The sequence below is a fragment of the Schistocerca nitens genome, chromosome 1 (assembly GCF_023898315.1).
Source record: "Schistocerca nitens isolate TAMUIC-IGC-003100 chromosome 1, iqSchNite1.1, whole genome shotgun sequence".
Classification (NCBI taxonomy): domain Eukaryota; kingdom Metazoa; phylum Arthropoda; class Insecta; order Orthoptera; family Acrididae; genus Schistocerca; species Schistocerca nitens.
In genome coordinates, this window is record NC_064614.1 from 455,421,716 (window position 1) to 455,439,420 (window position 17,705).

The 17,705-nt window shown below is 46.6% G+C and overlaps 1 protein-coding gene across 3 annotated transcripts in view; it reads left to right on the forward strand.

Annotated features, from left to right (window-relative positions):
- Positions 1-1,407: 1,407 nt before the first annotated feature.
- LOC126251666 (proteasomal ubiquitin receptor ADRM1-B) overlaps positions 1,408-17,705 on the forward strand; it is a gene marked incomplete at its 5' end in the record, with an annotated part of 78,646 nt that continues 62,348 nt past the window's right edge. For all 3 annotated transcript variants that reach the window (XM_049952241.1, XM_049952257.1, XM_049952249.1), the window contains 1 exon segment: positions 1,408-1,510. In XM_049952241.1, coding sequence (XP_049808198.1) covers positions 1,408-1,510 — 103 coding nt within the window.

Genomic DNA, 17,705 nt, shown 5'->3' on the forward strand with positions numbered 1-17,705 from the left:
ACTGAGCAACTGAATTAGTGAAATTTGATCCATTTATTGACTTCATGTAAGAACAAAACACATTAGGATTTTTGGTCAGATTGGTTGGCAGAATTTTGCTTTTGAATTAATTGAAATTTTCTGTTGTTATTGTTCTTTCACTCATTTTCACTTTATTCAGCTTTGTTTGTCAGCAATGGTCTTGACTTGGCTTAAATCATGAAGTTCTGTTTGCTTTTCAGTGACTTGCTAAAACAACTATTGAACTATTTCTGTTTTCTGCATTCATTTCTAAGGCATATTGTAAAATTCTTTTGAATTTTTTCCATTTGTGCACAACATCTTGGTCCTCTGAGATGAATATTTCATATTGATAGCTTAGATACTCTGTAATTTCTCCTGGCGCACATATTTTCATATGTTCCTTAATGTTTCCTTTATCACTTATAGCCACCGATGTTGTAACAGTCTTATGGTTTCTAATTTGCTCCTCACTGCTAACTGATTTACAGAGTTAATCTGTCAGTTGCTAGTAGATCTAAGACATTAACCTCACGGGTCGCTTCTATAACTATTTGTTTTAATTGCATATTTCTCCTATTTTATAGTTGGTCAACAAAAGTCCTCTCATTTTAAAATAGCATTAACAGGAAATTTACCTGTAATACATTTAAAGTTGGCTCTGAATTGCTGTGCCATTAATGCTCCTCAGGTAGGTGGTCTATTAAAGCATCAGATTGCCTTGCTTGACCCACCTATGATGCTTATCTTCACCTCAGTATTTACAACTATAATCAGTAAAGTATCGCCGGCTGTTGTGGCCGTGCGGTTCTAAGCGCTTCAGTTTGGAACCGCGTGACTGCTATGGTCGCAGGTTCGAATCTTGCCTCAGGCGTGGATGTGTGTGATGTCCTTAGGTTAGTTAGGTTTAAGTAGTTCTAAGTTCTAGGGACTGATGACCTCAGAAGTTAAGTTCCATAGTGCACAGAGCCATTTGAACCAAGTAAAGTATCTTGATTGTGTGTTGATACATTGACATTGCTTCCTGCTACCATAAAACAGAGTCGTGACATCACTTACCACGTAGAAGAGTTTCGTTAACTCTCCGTGCAGAATAAAAGGAATTTGTGCAGAAGTTAAAAGCAGTGTGTATTTTTTTGAAATGGTGAGAACCAGTGTGCATGTGTACAATGGTTGTAATGCAAAGATATTTTCTGTAGAAAAATTGATTCAAAATCTACTTAAAACTTTGAACTAAAATGCTGTTAATAAAAAATTTAAAAGAATGAATTTTTGACTGCTAAAGTTATTTTAGTAAATGTGGAGATCACTTATGGTGATTAATAATATAATTGTGAACTGTATCCAGTAAGTGTAGTGGACATATGCTACACAGTGACTTATTTAAACATTCTTTTTATGAAACAGGAACCAAAGACTGATAAAGATGAAGAAAACTGCCGTCGTATTAATGAAGTTCTGAACAATCCACCAACTCCTGGTTCTCAGAGAAGTGGGGGAGGCACACCAGGTAATGCATTCTGTTGCTGTTCATATTGCCATAAATGTTATCTTGCTAGTTGAGTCTCCATTGCTCTAGTCCATTGCCTTGATACAGCCCCAGGCCCAGACTGCATCCACAACCAAATGCTGAAGCATCTCTCAGTGGACTGTCAGTGTCACATCCTTGACATCTTTAATCAGATCTAGAGTGAGGGTGAGTTCCCATCTCAGTGTCCAGAAACCCCCAAGAGGTGGCACAGTTACTGGCAATCAGCCTTACCAATTTTCTCTGTAAGTTGCTCGAAAGCATAGTGAGCAAGCGGCTGTGTTGACTCATTGAGTATTGCAGCCTTTTGGCTGCATCTTAGGATGGTTTTCGAAAAGGTCGCTCCACTTCTAATAATTTGGTTCAGCTGAAGTCCACCATCCGGTAGGCTTTTGCACATGTTCAGCACCTCATCACTGTCTTTTTTGATTTACAGAAGGTGTATGACACGACATGGCGTCACCACATTTGTACATTAGTGGATCTCTGGAGTCCACACAAGTTTCTTGTCAAGAACTTCCTGTCACACCTTACATTCTGGGTCAAAGTGGGTGCTACACTCATGTACCCACCATATCCAAGAGAATGGGGTCTCACAGGGTGCTATACTGAGATTCCTCCTCTTTCTGGTTGCCATAGATGGTCTTGCGGCGGCTGTGGGATCTTCAGTATGCCCTCTTTGTATGCTCATGATTTTTGCTTTTATAAATGTTCCTATAGTATGGGTGTTGCTGAGCATTGCCTACAGGGTGCCATACAAAAGGTGCAGTCATGGGCTGTCACCCCTGGCTTTTGGTTTCCATCTGTCAAGACTCGGGGTCATGCACTTCTGCCATTCTCGTACTGCCCTCCCCCACCCAGAGCTTTAGCTACATGATCAGTTACTTCTTGTAGTTGAAACGCATCACTTTTTGGCTCCTGCCTGACGGGTCTTCCCCATCTTCGCCAACTTAAGCTGGCTACACTTTGGTACACTTCACTGCCTCAGTAACACTAGCTGGGGTGCAGACCACTCTGCCCTTTTGCGGCTCTATAAAGTCCTGATTCTGTCCTGCCTTGCTTTGGGGGCCTTGCATGTGGGAGCCTTGCTTATTGTTCAGTATCACCCTGAGCATTGTAGATACTGGACCTCATTCATCATTGTGGGGTCCGACTTAGGACAAGAGCCTTCTGAGCTAGCCCTGTGAACAGCCTACTAGTCGACACTGTGGTCCCTCCATTACCTATCAGGTGCCAACAACAGCTACTGAATTAATCTGTTCATGTTCGTAGCTTCGCAGAGCGTTCCAACTACCGTGCCCATTTCCCTGCAAGGGAGCTCCTTCTCCCTCAGCGGGAGGATTTGCCTCGAAGTCTCCTTTGATCCAAAAGATTCCATAGACCCCACAACTTTTTGCCACCTGTTCTAGGCTTCCCTTCAGACGTATTTGGGTTCAGAAGTGGTGTTCACAGATGGCTCAACAGTTGGAGGCCGAACAGGTTTTACATGCACAGTGCAGGTAACTCCACTCTGCCAAATGGCTGCACTGTCTTCACCGCTGAATTGATGGCTGTTAAACTAGCTCTTAGCCATGTTTGTTCTTCCCCCAGGGGGCCCACAGCTCTTCTGTGGATATGTGTGTGTGGCATGCACAGGTCCCCAAGCTGTTGCGGTCTTTGTTTTTTTCTGGGCTGCTTTATCTATCCCATCATTCTCCTTTTCCTGACCTCCTTCCTTCCCCTCTCTTGGTGTTCTCTGTCAGCCCAGCTATCCTCATGACTTTGTTTCCTCTTGCAGTTTTGGTTGGTTGCTTTTCCTCCTCCTTTTTGGCTTTTCTTTTTTGGTCCTCCTCCAGGGTTTGACCTCCATCTCAAAATTTGAAATCTATAGTGTGAGCTAGATGGAGAACAACTCTCTCCCTAGTGCCTTTGGTGTGGGTTCCTCTCTTCCTCCTCTCCTCTCACTTTTCCCCCCCTTCCTCTCCCTACTCACCATAGTCCTTTGGCTTCCTTGCTAGGTCACCAGGTCAGTATCCAGTCCGTGTGGTGGGACTGTATGTACTCATCTGGCTGAGCCCCATGACACCACAGGAATGACACTGTTGGTACCTGCAACGTGAGTGCCTTGTGCAAGCCTAGGAGTGGTTGCCCATTCTTTTTGGGGCATTGGAACACCCAGCAAAGACTCTCCTGCCAGGCGGCCATTGGTGTGGCTGAGTGACACCCACAAACCGAGCCCATGTTCGTAGTGGGTGATACCAGGGAGGACGTTTGGCACATGAAATGTTTTTAACTCTCTGGCCCCTCTTCTGCAGCCGTGTCTGTTCCCAGAAATAGTTCTTCTCTGTTCCTGTTTGTCTTCCTGCCCCTACCCACCTTGGCTACCTCCTGGAGAGAGTCGGGCCCTCCGACTTGGGTTGAAACCCTTACCACGGTTCCTGGTCTGTATCAGGACCAACAGGGAGACTTTTGCCACCACCAAACTCGTTTTCTTTGTGGAACATATTGAGGAAAAGTTCGGTGAAGTTCAGTTGTTAAGCAAGACAAGCTCTGGCTCTCACCTTATAAAGACAATGTCTGCAGTCAGTCAGCCTCCCTCTGTGGATGCGACCATTTAGAAGACATCCCCGTGACTATTGCTTCACACAAGTCACAAGTATGACAGTGGGTGTAATTTTCCATAGGGAACTTCTCCTGTAATCTGATAATGAACTTAGGGCTAATCTGGAACAATGTGGTGTTCATTTCATCTGGCATGTCCAGAAAGCCCTAAGGACTGTCTTGTAGACACTGGCTCTTTCATTGTGGCATTTGAGGAGGATACCCTGCCCGAGAAGGTCAAGGTACCGATGTGACGTGAAACTGTACATTTCACCTCCCATGCGTTGTTCCCATTGCCTCAAGTTTGGCCACATGTGCTCACCATGCGATGCTGCTCCCACCTGTGGTGACTCGCCGCTCTCTTCATGTGGGGAGCCCATGTACCCCACAGCCTCACTGGGTAAACTGCTGTGGTCTCCATTCTCCCCAGTCACTGGAGTGTCCATTGTACATGAAGGAAAAAAGAATTCAGGAAATAAAGAATGTTGACTGTCTCAGCTACTTTGAGGACCAGAAATAGACAGACTTCACCCTGTAAATATCTCCTGTACCTTTGCCTCAGTTAAGTCTTCCCTCCTTACCTTTCCGCCTTACCCCCATCCTGCACCCCGCTTCCCTTTCCTCACCTTCAGCAACTCTCATCTCTTCTCCTCCAAGAATCACTCCTCCTCCTCCTCCTCCTCCCCCTCCTTCTCCTCCTCGGCTAGGCAAGACATCCTCTTCTCTGGCTCCTGCTAGGGATGGGGCTCCCTTTCAGAGCACCTCTCCCCGGTGTTCTCAGGACAGGAAACTTGCACCCTTGGGTCGGATGAGAGACCCACATTCCAAGGGCCCCAAAGCCACTTGCCCTATGTCCGATCCCGACATCACTGCCACTTATTCCCTTACTGATAATGCCTACTCTCTCCCTCCAAGGGAGAAGAAGCAGCAGTACAAGTCAAATGAGGCTTCCCTGGCTTCCCCTCCTCCTCATCCCAAATAAGACCCAGTTTTTATGGATGTCACCCCAACCTCATTGGTGACGACCACTAACCGAGTGACATGACCTCCCCTTGGCTTCTTTGTGTCCCGCCTGGACTCTCACCACAGGATAGTGCAGTGGAATTGCAATGTATATTATTGTCACCTGCCAGAAATACGCCTTGTTTCCTCCTACTCTTCGTTCTCTCTTGATCTTCAAGAAATGCACTTCCTTGGTGATCACTCTCCTACTTTCTTTGGTTATTGGGCATTCTGTCAGAACTGTGCCATTCCTGGGATAGCATCTGGAGGGGATCTGCACTTTGGTTCATACCCATGTCCTTAGTGACTGGTTAGTAGTGACCTGGGAGCAATAGAGGTAAGAATGCGAATGACCCCAGTGATCACCATTTGCAATGTCTACCTCCCTCCAGGTAGGTCACTTCCTTATGTTGAACTATCTACCTTCATACAGCAACTCTCATCCCCATATCTCCTGCTTGGGGACTTCAGTACATACCACTGCCTGTGGGGGAGTGCTGCTTGTGTTGTAGGGCTCTTCTACTTGACCAAATTATTATAGAATTTGATTTGTGTCTCCTCAATGATGGTTCCCCTACCCGCTTCAGTACTGCTCATGGCACTTCTGCTGTTATCAATCTCAGAGTCTCCTCCCCTGCTCTCATGGCTTCCCTACATTGTTCATCCCAAGATGAACTTTGTGACAGTGTCCACTTTCCAGTGATTCTATCATTCCCCTGCCACCACCAGTCAGCCAGGCCCCCACGCTGGACATTCTGCAGGGCCAATTGGCCTTTATGTACATCTGCTGTGCATTTAGACACCTCTCTCTCGAATTGCATTGAAGCAGTTGTGCAGGTCATATCTGCCACTATTCTTCACGCTGCTGGCACTGCTACCTCCTATCCCCAGGACCCTCTCATCATCGACCGGTACCGTGGTGGATCAGCGATGTAGCAGTCATTGTCCAGGATTGCCGACGGGAGCTGCACGATAATAAAATATGAACAATGAAAGGAATCATTTACTTTGACTAGCTTTGAAAACCTTACATAAAACACAATGTTAACTTCTCATTGAAAGGGCACACTTACCGCCAGCAGGTCTCGTGTCCCACGGAGCACTCCACGAGCATCACTCTCCAACCAAAACTGACTCTCTACCCACAGAAGTGGCCTAAGGAACCCCTATTGTGGTGTCAACCTATACAAAAGGTTCGTCAAAGGCAAACAGAAACTTCTTTACTACCTGGTAGGTGTTTCCTACAGTTGGCTGTTCTGAGACAGTGGCAGACTGCTACACTCCCACAGATCCATGCACTGAAATCCTTGCTCACCCTTTCATACATTCAACTGATTGGACAAGAAGAGTAGAGAAAAGATACATTGAAATATGGCACTTAAATGTAACAAACATGTGTGGGGCTCTGACAAGTACCAATAACACAATGAAGTGTTAAAATGGAGTATGGTTAGTAAACTGTGGCCATCACACACACACTCAGCTGCTCAGTCTTTTCACTTTTCTTCTTTACATCTAGGGTAATAGACCATTTGCACCAACAATAGAGTTGCCAGAGACAAACAAATGAAGCTGTGTGGTGTGGCAAAATCATGAAGCAGCTCGTGCAGAGACCCATCAGTCACACTCTTCCTTATAGCCATCAGTGGGCTTGTAACCTACGTTGGGCCTCTGGCTAGCTCAGCATTGTATGAGATGTGTTCGAAAATTAAGATGACTTTATATTTTTATAAAAAAATTGTTTGTTTATTCATTACTGTTCATGTTGTCCCCTTGAAAGTAACCCCCTCAGATGCAATACACTTCTGCTCATGCTTCTTCCAATCCTTGGAACACTTCTCTTAAGCACTTTTTGGTACAGCCTTGAGTACTTCCAGTGATGCAGTTTTTATTTTCTCAACCATTGAAAATCTTCATCCATTCGTAGGTATCTTCAGTTTTGGGATGAGGAAAAATTTGCAGGGGGCCGAATACGGTGGCTGAGGCATGATTGATGTGTTGTTTTTGGCCAAAAAACCTCTCACAAGCAACAATGAATGAGCAGGTGCATTGTCGTGATGCAAAAGCCATGAATTGTTTTTCCACAATTCCGGACATTTTTTGCACAAGAGCAAATCAGTATCATCATTGACATCATTCAAGAGATCCTGAGAGATGCTCATTCGATGGTTCTTCTGATCAAAATTGAGAAGTTGTGGAACAAACTTCACTGACACACGTCTCATGCCCAAAACATCCAAAAAAATTGCATGATATGAGCCGGTTGCTATGCCATCATCCTCAGCAACTTCTCTTACAGTAATTCGATGATTTTCCAAAACAATTTTCTTCACAGCTTCAGTGTTATCATCTGTTGTCAATGTGCTAGGGCATCCAGAATGAGGTTCGTCAATGGCATCTTCTCGGCCATCACGGAAGAGCTTGTACCACTTGTAAACTTTTTTGCTTGCTTAGAGCAGACTCACAGTATGGCATTGTCAACATTTCAAGCATTTCAGAGCACTTGATTCCATTTTTCACACAAAATTTGATGCAAATTCTTTGCTCCATTTTTATAATAATAAAAAATTGCTGAGCACTCTAAAATACATCTGACCCTTTTATCTGACAAAAACAAATGAAGTATCTTCTGCACTCGAAAGTGTGAACTTATGTTTGGGATGTGTGTACCAACATAAAAAAAAATCTATAATCAAATGTACAGTGCTCGCGCAATTTGAAAAGTCATCCTACTTTTTGAACAGCCCTGATATGTAGATGATTTTTGCATCTGGTGCAGCGTCTGCTGTGTGCCAGCTCCAAGGTGCCATCCAGCGGACCTCTGCGTGGACTGCCTCCCATGAGTTTCCAGTTTTCTCCCTCCAAAAAGCGGGTTATGCAGTTTTGTCGTCAACCCATAGTACAGCCCCATCCAGAATTTTATATAGGTGTTGCAGCACAGTCTCATTCCTTGGGCTTTGTTTTTGATAAAAAGCTGATGTGGCTGCCTGATATTTGCCACCTGAAGACTACATTCATACGAAAGCTTAATGCTCTCCACCATTTGGCCCACACATTTCAGGATGCAGACTGTGCCACTCCTCTCCATCTGTACTGTGCTGTGGTCTTGTCCAAACCAGGTTATGGCAGTCAGGTTTATGGACTCTGAAAATACTTGACACTGTTCACCATTGTGGGGTGTGTCTGGCTGTTGGTGCCTTTCTTACCAGTCCTGTTGACAGTCTCCTCGCAGAAGTGGGGTTTCCCCCTCTACAAATTCAGCGGAGCCAACTCCTGATTTCTTACGCAGTCGCCATTCGCAGATTCCCTTACCGTCCTGTGTAGCCTGTCCTCTTTGCATGTGGTGATGTCTCCCTTCTGATCACTGCCCATGGGTGGGATTGCCAGTTGATATGTGTCTTGCTTCCCCCCCCCCCCTCCCCCCTGTGGGGATCTCCATTTCTGCTCACTGGAATGTGCCCCATGTATTTCCTCCCACACCCACTCCTTGGATGGTGCCTAGACCACGGATTAGGACCAAACAGTTCCAGGGTCTTAAGGTCTCTGTTGTCCCTATGGTCTTAAGGTGTCTTGTATGTTCCATCCTTGCAGAGCTCTAAGGTGCTACAATCTTCTACATTGGTGGTTCTGAGACAATCATTAACAAGGCCCTCCATTCTGTTTCTCAGGCCTCCCTCCACAATATTTTAATATGTACAGACTCACTGAGCAGCCTGCAAGCAATTGACCAATGCTATTCTCATCATCTTTTCGTCTATGCTATCCATGACCTCTCCTCCCTTGGTCGTGCTGTCTGTTCAGTTGTCTTTCTGTGGGTCCCAAGTCATGTGGATAGCACAGGGAATGAACTGGCTGACCATTTGGCTAGAGAAGCTGCTACTTACCCTCCATTCCCTTTCATGACTCCAGCTCCAGATATAAGTATCTATGTCAGATCTCTATGTGCCCAAAAGTGGAATGACATCTGATACACTACTGCTCTCAGTAATAAAGTCCGCACTATCGAGGAGACTACTGTGGTTCGGCGCTCTTCCTTCTGCTCTTCTCAGAAGGGGTCCACTATTTTATATGGTCTATGCATTGGTCATACCAGGTTCACCCATTGTTTCCTCCTGCATAACAAACCACTGCCACGATGTGGTTGTGGAGCCAGACTGATGGTATCCCACATATTGGTGGAATGTCCCCTTCTTTTGGCCCTTCATGCTAAGTGTAGTCGTCCAGATTCCTTAATTTTAATATTAGCAGATGATTCATTAATGGTTGAATTGGTCCTCAGTTTCCTCCGTGAAGGTGTTTATTTTCAGATGTAAGGTTTTGATTTACTCCTGGAGCAGGGCAGGGTCGTTGGGGTTGGGGGCCTCTCTCCATGTTTTCTCGGTCTGAGACCCATAGCCACTTCCTGTTGCAAAGACTGCTCTTTTATCCCTCTGTTTCCCAGTTTTTAGATTTGGTCTACCCTTTTATACCTCCTATGGTGTGTGTTTTAACTTCCTTGTTTTATAGTTTGATTCCTCTCCACTTCTTGTGGACCCTTTCTCTTCCGTGTGTAACTTTGGAATCATGGGACTGATGACCTCGCTGTTAGTCCCATAACGCCATCAGTCAATCAATGAAATTATGCTTGTTCTTGGACTGGCAAGAGTATCCTAATCTGTAGTGACTCCATTAACAGCCTTCAGGCTATAGACTAGCACTGCTCTACTCCTCCACCGGTGAAGCTGTCGGTGCATGGACCGTGCTTCTGAAAGTTGAGTGTACTGAGTTTCTGACATCAAAGTGTGGAGTAGCATTTTGGGATCCTTTCTGAACTTGGAGAGCAATATGTAGCATGTCAGATAAGCTGAACTTGCATTTGAATGCTACTATATCTCATGCGCGCTGTGTCCCTTCGGTGTGGAGTTGTGATGCGCCACATTGGCTTTCAGTCGAAGCTCATATGTATATATGCTATTTCTGAGCACCAGCAAGCTGAGGATCTCTCGAAAACCCACTGTTAATTGTATGATTCGTTGTAATGAAATGATGAGAAACATCATATTTGTTGTAAAAGGATTATTGTAGCTTGCGTATTATGAGAGTATTCCATCTGAAGGCAACAGCACATTGAAGGTCCATGAAAAATGCATTGTTCTTGGTGCAGTTTGTTACAATTAAAATCCTATTAGTACTATAGCTACAATTGAAGCTTTCAAGATAGAGTAATAATTTAGGTGTGGTCATCAGAAATCTGTGGTCTGTTTAGCACGTTGAATAGCATCACCGATTTGTGACGAAATGTGTGCTGTTTTGGTGGTTCATATTCTACTACATCCAAAAATTGTTTTTCCTAACCTTCATGTTTTTAATAGGTTCCAGTGCTTTACTAATTTAATGTAGGTATATACCATAATATTCAATGTTATGTAAATATAAGTGCACTCTCTTTGAGGAGCAATTTTGTTCAAATGGCTTAATCTACAGAACACCTTGCACTACTTGCAGTAAGATATTATGCACTTTTCTCTTCTAAGTTTTGTAATTTATATGTTGTAGAGATTCTGCTACTAATTAGGGACAGTGATAAAAGTATGAATGACATTAGGGTTGTATTAAAATGTGAAAGTGAAGAAACTATTGTAAATTTGTTTTGCACTGTTTATAACGGAACTTTAAGCTGATGTCCTTATTGACTGGCTGTGAAACTTTCCTTTTTGCCTTGTAATATTTATGCAGATATTGAACTTTTTATTTATGAATACTAGAGACAGAACAACCTGGCTAGCATATGGACAAGACAAGAAACTACATTTTAATAGAGCTAATATAGGAATTTTATGCCAGTCCATTTCATAAACGGTGTGATTTACTAGCCAGATATAGTCAACAATTGCTGCTGGAGTGCATTGCAATCGTGTATACCACATTCAGCCTCATGTACCCTATGCACAAGTGGCATCATTTCTGAGTGTTCAGCAGCATTTTGAACTCGGCACGCTCGATGTTGATGTTAGACACCACAGTCTGTGTGCTGACAGCTTTATGGCTGTCCAGGATCTTGTCTTGTACCTCCATCAAGCTGGACGACCAGTTGTTTTCATTTGGACCCCTGGTCATGTTGGGATTTCGGGAAATGAATGAGCAGACCAGTTGGCCACCAGGATGATGATTCTGGAAACAGTAGAATAAAAATATTATGGATGAAGTCAGACAAGAAGTAGCACTACCATTCAACATAGTTCTTATTGGAATATAAAGACGTGTACATGCGTGCCAAAAGATTAATCAATTTGTGTTAGGTCTCACACAGTGTTGCAAACTCTAGAGGTCCCTCCATGGTAAAATGTTAAGGTTAAGTTGCCTACAGCAAAAGTGAGTTTATCATATGAAGTAGGCCCCATATACATCCATGTCAATAGTCTGCTTGTTAGTAGACACTTCATTCATCGGAATTTATTTTCACGCGTCAGAACTTTCATTGTCATATGCTACTATGTGCGTAGACCAGTATGCTGAAACAGTCTCACTTCACTTTCAATGTGTAGGTGTGCTGTAGCTTGATGCACCCATGACAATCACATTTGACAGTTGTTGAAAATATAATGTATTGGATGGATAAAAAAATCTGCTCACCAAGCAGTGGCAGGAGAACATATATACACTGATGAGCCAAAGAAACTGGTACATCTGCATAATATCGTGTAGGGCCCCCGCAAGCACGCAGAAGTGCCGCAACACGGCGTGGCGTGGAGTTGACTAATGTCTGAAGTAGTGCTGGATGGAATTGACACCATGAATCCTGCGGTGCTCCCACTGCAGGTTCGGGGATAAGAATAAGCCCGCGGTATTCTTGCCTGTCGTAAGAGGCGACTAAAAGGAGTCTCAAATGTTTCGGACCTTATGTGATGGTCCCCTCTTGGGTTTGACCACCATATTTCAAAATTATTCCGAAGAGCGAGCCAATTGGGGAAGGGCGCCTTACTTGGTGCATTGTGCCCATTGTGCATTGAGACCTTTAGCCAGCTTATTCGCCCTTACATTGCAGTCCCGCTCGCTCTCCATCTCTTGGGCAAGGATACATCCCTGGGTGCGATTTCCGCCATGCATTCTGCAGTGTCGCTTTCTGTGCCGACGATGGCCATGGACCACTTGCCACCTAATATCCAGCATGGTAGGGTAGCCAGTCCGTTGTGGTGGGGCCACCATGTACCCTGTTGGTTGTAGCCCACTGACAACACAGGGATCGCTGTGCTGATGCATGCGCTGTTAATTCCCCATGTATGCCAAGGAGTAGATGCCCATCTCCCTGGGGCATTGGGACTCCTGGCAATGGCCATCCTGCCAGTTGGCCCTTGCTGTGACTGGGTGGCACCTGTGGGGAGGGCCCTTGGTCGGAGTAGGTGGCATCAGGGTGGATGACACGCAATGAAGCATGGCACATCTTCTCTTGCTGGTGGTCAACCACCAGCAGGCTCTAAGCGTTTGAGGGCTCACTTTAATGCAAACTTGTATGACCCCAAATATTTCCCCTCCCTGGCCACACCATGGGAGGAACGAAAGGCTATGAATGACAGCGAGACGTATTAGCTCCGGTATCTAGTCTCCAAGAGTGCTGATGGGGAATCCTTTGTGTCCATGAAGCCTCAGTTCTTTGTAGAGCATTTAGAGGAAAAGTTCGGGGAGGTGGAGGGCTTGTCAAAAATGCGGTCCGGGTAAGTCTTCATAAAAACAGCATCCTCTGCCCAGTCACAAGCATTACTCGCTTGTAAGAAGCTGGGGGATGTTTCTGTTACTATCACGCCCCATAAAAGCTTAAATATGGTCCAGGGCATTATCTTCCACAAGGACCTTCTTTTACCATCCGATGACGAGCTGCACGCCAACTTACAGCAACGAGGTGTCCATTTCGTCCGACGCATCCATCAGGGTTCGAGGGATAATCAGGTTGCCACCGGTGCCTTCATCTTGGCCTTTGAGGGTGACACATTACCACCTCCGTGATGTCAAGCCATATATTCCTCCCCCGATGCGGTGCTTCAAGTGTTGGAAGTTCGGCCATGTCTTCCCACCGTGCTTCCAGCCTCATATGTCGCGATTGTGGTCGTCCCATCCCGATACTCCATATGCCCCACCTCCCATCTGTGTCAACTGCGGAGAGCACTATCCCCCTTGCTCACTAGACTCTAAGATTGAGGAATGGTAAATAATGGAATACAAGACCCTGGACTTACTGACCTACATTGAGGCTAAACGGAAATTTGAACGGCTTTATCCCGTCCGCTTGACGTCATCTTATGCCGCCACTGTCACTCCTGTTACAGCTCCATCCATTGCACCACATACAGTCAGCTCTAAGAGCCGAAGGACCACACCTGCCCCTTTGATGGTGGGGGGGCACTTCCCTCTCTGTTGCTCCCACACCTCCTACCTCAGGAGCAGCCCCTCCCCCCCCCCCCCCCCCCCTCAACCATCGGGGACACCAGTTCTCGTTTCTAAGCTGGAGAAGTGTAAGTCTTCTTTGGCTTCTCTCGCAAGGAAGGGATCCCTTGGGTCACTCCAATCCCAGGTTCCTACCAGTGGCAAACCAGACACCCACCAGGGGCTGAAGAAGCCCCAGGTAGCTGGTCGTAGGGCTTCGCGGTCCTCTTCAGTCCCGGAGACTGAATCAAAGACCACCTCCCAGCAAGGACAACCATAGGAACAGCGTGAGAAATCAAATCGAAATCGAAGACCCCTAAGACTAAGGAAATTGCGGTGGCACCCACTCCACTGCTACCTACAAGCTCTGCGTCTGAGGATGCGGTGGAGATTCTGGCTTCTGCTGAGAACCTAGATCTCGCTGGTCCCTCAGACATAATGGATGTCACACCTGTTGGCACTCGGTTGGTGGCAGCAGGTGACCCAGTGACGTAATCTGCCTCCTTGGTCCCTTCACGACTTTCTTGGCCATGGACAATGTCATCTTCCAGTGGAACTGCAGCGGTTTTTTGCACCATCTTGCTGACCTCCTACAACTTCTCAGCCTTCACTTTTTCCTCTGCATTGCTTTTCAGGAAACTTGGTTTCAGGCGATGCGAACCCCCGCCCTCTGTGGCTATCGGGGTCACTATAAGAACTGGGCAGCTTATGAGAGGGTATCTGGTGGCGTCTGTATCTATGTCCTTCACTCTCTTTACAGCGAGTCTGTCCCTCTACAAACACCTTTAGAGGCTGTCGCTGTTTGGATGTGGACGCCTCAGGCTGTTACTGTCTGCAGTCTCTATCTTCCACTGGATGGTGACGTCCCGCAGCATGTCCTGGCTGCGCTGATAGCCCAATTGCCGCCACCTTTTCTGTTACTGGGCGACTTCATTGCCCATAACCCTCTGTAGGGTGCAGCATCATTGAGCAAGTATTGGCACAGCTTGGCTTTTCTCTTTTAAATATTGGTGCCTTCACACATTCACACATTTCAGTGTGGTGCATGGCATGTACTCAGCCATCGACTTTTCAATCTGCAGCCCTAGCCTATTACCATGTATCCAATGGAGTGTGCATGACCACTTGTGACCACTTTCCGATCTTTCTGTAACTGCCACAGCGTCACTCTTTCGGGCACCCCTGCAGATGGGCTATGAATAAGGCTGACTGGGACTTGTTCACCTACATTGCCACTATTGAGCCTCTTTCCAATGACGCCATTGATGTGGTTCACTCGGACACCACCAGCATCGCTACTGCCCTAGAATCTGCCATTCCCTGTTCTTCTGGGTCCCCTCGGCATAGGACTGTGTCTTGGTGGTCACCCGAGATCGCTGAAGCAATTAAAGATCGCAGGCGGGGACTCCAGCATCACAAGCGGCATCCCTCATTGGCACACGTCATCGCCTTTAAATGGCTCCATGCGTGAGCTCACCGCCTCATTCACCAATGCAAGCAGGAGTGCTGGGAAAGGAATGTCTCCACCATTTGGCCTCCGTACCTCTCCAACGCAGGTTTGGGCCAAGATTAGGCGACTCTATGGCTATCGGAGCCCCGTCAGCGTACCTGCCCTTTCACTGAATGGAGCAGCCTGTACTGACTCCGACACAATTGCAAAGCACTTGGCAGAGCATTTTGCTCAGAGTTCTGCTTCTGTGAATTACCCACTGGTCTTCTGCTCCCTGAAAGATCGGTTGGAACATCAGAGCCTTTCATTTCACACGCGCCACCCTGAATCGTACAATGCTCCGTTCATTGAGTCACAATTCCAAAGTGCCCTAGCCGCTTGCCCGGATACAGCTCCCAGGCCAGATCGCATCCACTGTCAGATGCTCAAACACCTCTCGGTGGACTGCCAGTGACGCCTCCTAGACCTTTTCAACCGTATCTGTGTGGAGGGTGAGTTCCCGTTGCAATGGTGGGAAAGCATCGTAATCCCAGTGTTGAAACCTGGCAAGAACCCACTGGAGGTGGACAGCTACTGCCCCATTAACCTCACCAATGTTCTTTGCAAGTTGATCGAACGCATGGTGAGCCGGAGGTTGAGTTGGCTGCTTGAGTCTCCGGGCCTTCTGGTTCCTTCTCAGGGTGGGTTCCGTAAGGGCCACTCTGCCGCCGATAATCTGACGGCCTTTGCCTGCTGTAAGCATCTGGTCGCTGTCTTTTTTGACATGCGGAAGGCATACAATACGACATGGCGACATCACATCCTCTCTACACTTCATGGTTGGTGGTCTTTGGGGTCCACTCCCGATTTTCATACAAAATTTTCTGTCTCTTTGTTTCTTCTGCGTGCAAGTTGCGGCCTCCCATAGTTCCTTCCGAGTTTAGGAGAATGGGATACTGCAAGGATCTTTCTTAAGTGTCTGCCTCTTTTTTATTGCAATTAATGGGCTTGCTGCGGTGGTGAGAACGTCTGTCTCAGCTTTCTTCTATTCTGATGACTTCTGCCTATACTTTAGCTCTACTGGCGCTGCAGCTGCTGAATGGTGCCATCTGCAAGATGCAGTCTCGGGCAGTAGCACATGGCTGCCAGTTTATGGCTGCCAAGACCTGCGCTATGCATTTCTGCCGGCGACACACTGTTCACCCTGAGTCACGGCTTTATCTTGACGGCAAGCCTCTTGCTGTGGTGGAGATGCATCGGTTTTTGGAATTGGTTTTTGATACCAGGTTGACTTGGTTCCCTCATCTTTGGCAGGTTAAACAGACGTAGCTAGCGACATCTTAATGCTCTTCTTTGCTCGAGTCACACCAGCTGGGGTGCCGATCAGTCTACCCTTCTGCAGCTGTACCAGGCGTTAATTCAGTCCCGTCTAGATTATGAGAGCCTGGCTTACGGTTGGGCATCCCCTTCCGCATTGCAGTTTTGGACCCCATCCTTTACAGTGGGATCTGACTCGCCACTGGAGCTTTCTGGACAAGCCCTGTCAACAGCATACTTGTGGAGGCAGGTGTCCCTCCATTGCGGTTCCGGCGCCAATGATTACTGGCCGCTTATGCTACACACGTTTGTGGCTTGCCCGGGCATCCCAATTATCTCCCTCAGTAGGTCATCCATCTTCTGGAACATTGGCCCCAGTCAGGGTGTGTGATCGCAGTTCGCGTCAGAGCTCTTCTCTCTGGGCTTGAGGTTTTCCCTCTTCCACCTCTTTTCAGGGCACCCTCCATTGGTAATGCTGGAATTAAATATGGTGTTGGCCCACGTTTAGCGTTGATGACAGCTTCCACTCTCACAGGAATATGTTCAATCAGGTGCTGGAAAGTTTCTTCCCCCATTCTTCAGAGTGCTGCACTAAGGAGAGGTATCGATGTCAGTCGGTGAGGCCTGGCACAAAGTCGGCGTTCCAAAACATCCCAAAGGTGTTCTGTAGGATTCAGCTCAGGAGTCTGTGCAGGCCAGTCCATTACAAGGATGTTACTGTCATGTGACCACGCTGCCACAGGCTGTTCATTATGAGCAGGTGCTCAATCATGTTGAAAGATGCGATCGCCGTCCCCAAATTGCTCTTCAACAATGGGAAGCAAGAAGGTGCGTAAAACATCAATGTAGCCCTGTGTTGTGATAGTGCCACACAAAACAACAAGGGGTGCAAGCCCCCTCCATGAAAAACACGACCCCACCATAACACCTCTGCCTCCGAATTTTATTGTTGGCACTACGCACACTGGCAGATGACATTCACAGAGCATTCGCCATATCCACACCCTACAAATGGATCGCCACATTGTGCACTGTGTTTCGTTACTACACACAACGTTTTTCCACTGTTCAATCGTCCAGTGTTTACACTCCTTACACCAAGCGAGGCATCATTTGCCACTTACTGGCATGATGTGTGGCTTATAAGTAGCCTCTCGACCATGAAATCCACGTTTTCTCACATCCCCCTAAATGTCATAGTACTTTCAGTGGATCCTGTGTGATGGCGTGGATAGATGTCTGCCTATTACACATTACAACCCTCTTCAACTGTCGACAGTCTCTGTCAGTCAACAGACGAGGTTGGCCTGTACATTTTCATGCTGTACGCGGCCTTTCACATTTCCACTTCATACCTAGGTATGTTTAGGAGTGTGGAAATTTCACGTACAGACGTATGACACAAGTGACACCCAATCACCTGACCACGTTCGAAGTATGTGAGTTCCGCGA